General features: G+C 36.6%; 1 protein-coding gene across 1 annotated transcript; it reads left to right on the top strand.

The window, feature by feature from the left end:
- Nucleotides 1–582: 582 nt before the first annotated feature.
- LOC111454616 (calmodulin-like) lies at nucleotides 583–1,074 on the top strand. Its single transcript, XM_023096111.1, has one exon. It carries the CDS (start codon nucleotides 583–585, stop codon nucleotides 1,072–1,074), a length of 492 nt encoding a protein of 163 aa, XP_022951879.1.
- Nucleotides 1,075–2,933: the final 1,859 nt, after the last annotated feature.

Here is a 2,933-nt window from a genome sequence, read left to right as displayed (position 1 = left end):
TAACCTGCAAACCTACCCGATTTTCTCCAAAAAAAAATCAACTCAACCAAAACTGAATATATATATATATAATTCAACCTAACCCTGTAGTTTGGAGATAGTATTCCAGACTAGACCGGTTATCATTGTAAGATGCCACCTCGGTTGGAGAGGAGAACGAAACACCGTTTATAAGAGCGTAAAAATCTCTTCCTAGCAGATGCGTTTTAAAAATCTTGAGGGGAAGAGATTTTCACACCCTTTTGGTTTTTTCCTCAAGGTTTTTAAAACGGGTCTGCAGGAGAGAGATTTCCACATTCTTATAAACAATGTTTCGTTCTCTATTCCCAACCGAGGTGAAATCTCACATATCATATCACGTCAACGCTCCAAATGAAAATTTTCTCAAGTTATTCATAAAATGAATTACAAAATTTATGAATTTAAATAGAATTATTCACTTTGAATATTCATTTACCACTTGAAAAAGGAATAAGATTCTACGTCAAAATCAAGAAAACAAAGTACATTGCTCAAAATCACTATAAAATCCAATTCTTCCAAGAGTTTTCTTCCATCTCCAAACAAAACCTAACCTCAACAATGGCTGAAGCTTCTCTTCAACTTCACAGGGACCATGCTCATGGAGCTGAAGCTGAAGCTCAAGAGCTCATGCAAAACTATGACAAAAATGCTGATTCAAGCCTCTCCAAGGAGGAGCTAAGTGCAGCCATCCACCACAACCAAGCTAAGAACCCAGGATCACACAATCCAGAAGCCAAGAAGAAGGATGTTGCACCCAAAGCTCAGAAGGTGCCTGCTAAGGCTGCCGAAGAGAAGGGGGCGAGTATGAAGCTTAGTAGGAGCCAAATCAAGGAGATATTCATGGAGCATGATATCGATGGTGATGGGTACCTCAGTGTTAGTGAGTTAACAAAGGCTTTTAGTTTCTTTGGTTCTATCATTCCACTCTACAAAGCTCATTATGGTTTAGCTTATGCTGATGCTGATGGAGATGGGCTTATTAGTGAGGAGGAGCTTGAAAAACTTGTTGATTATGCTGAGAGAACCAACAAAAAGAAGAGAGGGTTTTAAAATTTTAAAGTATTATGAACTATGGATTATAATAAAGAGTTCAATGATTATCTACTTTAAAAAAATTGTATTAGCTTGAACTCGATTAATATGAATAAAGAGAAAGAATGGAAGAATTAAAACTTGTTTTATGAATTCGATGTTTTTCGATTTGTGAGGTCTGGTTTGCCTATAAAAAGATATCATTTAACTTTGAATAGTTTCAACAATACTCTTAAATTTTACGAGAACATTTAACTTTCAATAGTTTTAACAATACTCTTAAACTTCACTAGAAAAAACCCTTTTAACTTATTAAAAAAAATTCAGAAGTACCCTACCATTTAACTTTCGAAAGGGTTTCAAAAATATATTTTAAAGATTTTTTAGTTCGGTTCCTGAGGTCCGGTGGATTTTTTCTTTCAATGTCGAATTTGGATTGAAGAGGAGGTATGTAATGGCCTAAGCCCACCGCTAGCCGATATTGTCTTCTTTGGACTTTCTCTTTCGGGTTTCTCCTCAAGGCTTTAAAACGCGTCTGCACGGAAGAGGTTTCCACACTCTTATAAAAGGTGTTTCTTTCTCCTCCCCAACTGATGTGGAACATCACAAAGTAGAATAAACAATTGTTTATAAAAATCTCGGATCGGAAGATGGCGTTTCAGCGATCGTTAAGAAAATACAAGATTGGTAAGATTTTAGCTTTGTATGATTTTTGGATGTGTTTATTTCAATGTGTAGTTGATAATAAATTACGAGAAAAATACTTATGTGTAGACGAATTAAAACTCTACAATTTTGACAAAAAAAAAAAAAAATAACAAGTTCATTTGAGTTTTGTATGAGAAGTTAGGAAAATGTGAAAAAAAATAGGTTCAATAGTAAAATCCATCAATTTCTGGAAAATTTTGTTCGCAGGAGTTATGTTTTTCGGGTAGTCTGACTTAGACCGACCCATGCTCACGTTGGCAACCTACATGCAACCTAATTCAGCGCATGACTCGATTCATTCGCCTAATCCGACCTGAGAACTGTGTCTTACCCTGGTGCACCATGTGTCGTTACGAGAACAACTAGAGAAATTTTACGCACACGAAGGATCGAACTCAATCCCGGGGAACCGAATGTGTGAATGACTATTATGACCTCCAGGCCTTTGACAAATTTCATGAGCCTAGTAAGTTCTCAAGAATGTAAGCCACAACCAAGATGGGTATAGTTTATTCCAACACGATCCTAAAGGTGTTAGATGGGCATAAATGTTAATTGAATTCAAAGTATGGCCTAGTCTTTCAGAATCGTTAAAATATCTATATAGTGATGATTGGGAACAAACTTCCAACCGGTACGAAATAGGAGGGCCCCTTCCAAGCAAGGTTCCTTAGACTTTTTTTTTTTTTCCCTCTAATATTAAGGGGCTGGAACAACCCCGCTGATGGTGTTAATATAACACATGCGGAAGCAATTTGGATCTTAGGCACTTTTAGAACATCAATTATTGTAAATCACTAGCATGTTCATAAGTATTAAAACTTAATGAGTTTAAATACTAACCTTTTGTAGTTCAAACTCCTTTTGCCTCACGAACCGGTTTCGAACCACCACTAGTGTCTTCTCCACTATCCTCCGGCCTTAGAACGGGATTGTGGAATCCGGTGAGTGACTAAACTTGGGAGGGATTTTGTATATGTGAAAGAGAGTGTTTGTGAGAAGTTTTTCTCAAGGTTTTTCATCAAGATGAAGAATCCCCTCCAAGTATCATGATCACTCTATTTAAAGAGTCAAGTTTGCATGTTCATGCAAACTTGAGATCACCAAATTTTGACACTTAAAATTCCACTCAAGAGTTTGGGATTATGTGGCAAGCATGCATGTTTGAA

Source organism: Cucurbita moschata, unplaced genomic scaffold (assembly GCF_002738365.1).
Source record: "Cucurbita moschata cultivar Rifu unplaced genomic scaffold, Cmos_1.0 Cmo_Scf00016, whole genome shotgun sequence".
NCBI lineage: Eukaryota > Viridiplantae > Streptophyta > Magnoliopsida > Cucurbitales > Cucurbitaceae > Cucurbita > Cucurbita moschata.
Note: the sequence above shows the minus strand (reverse complement) of the source record. Positions and strands in the feature narration are given on the sequence as shown.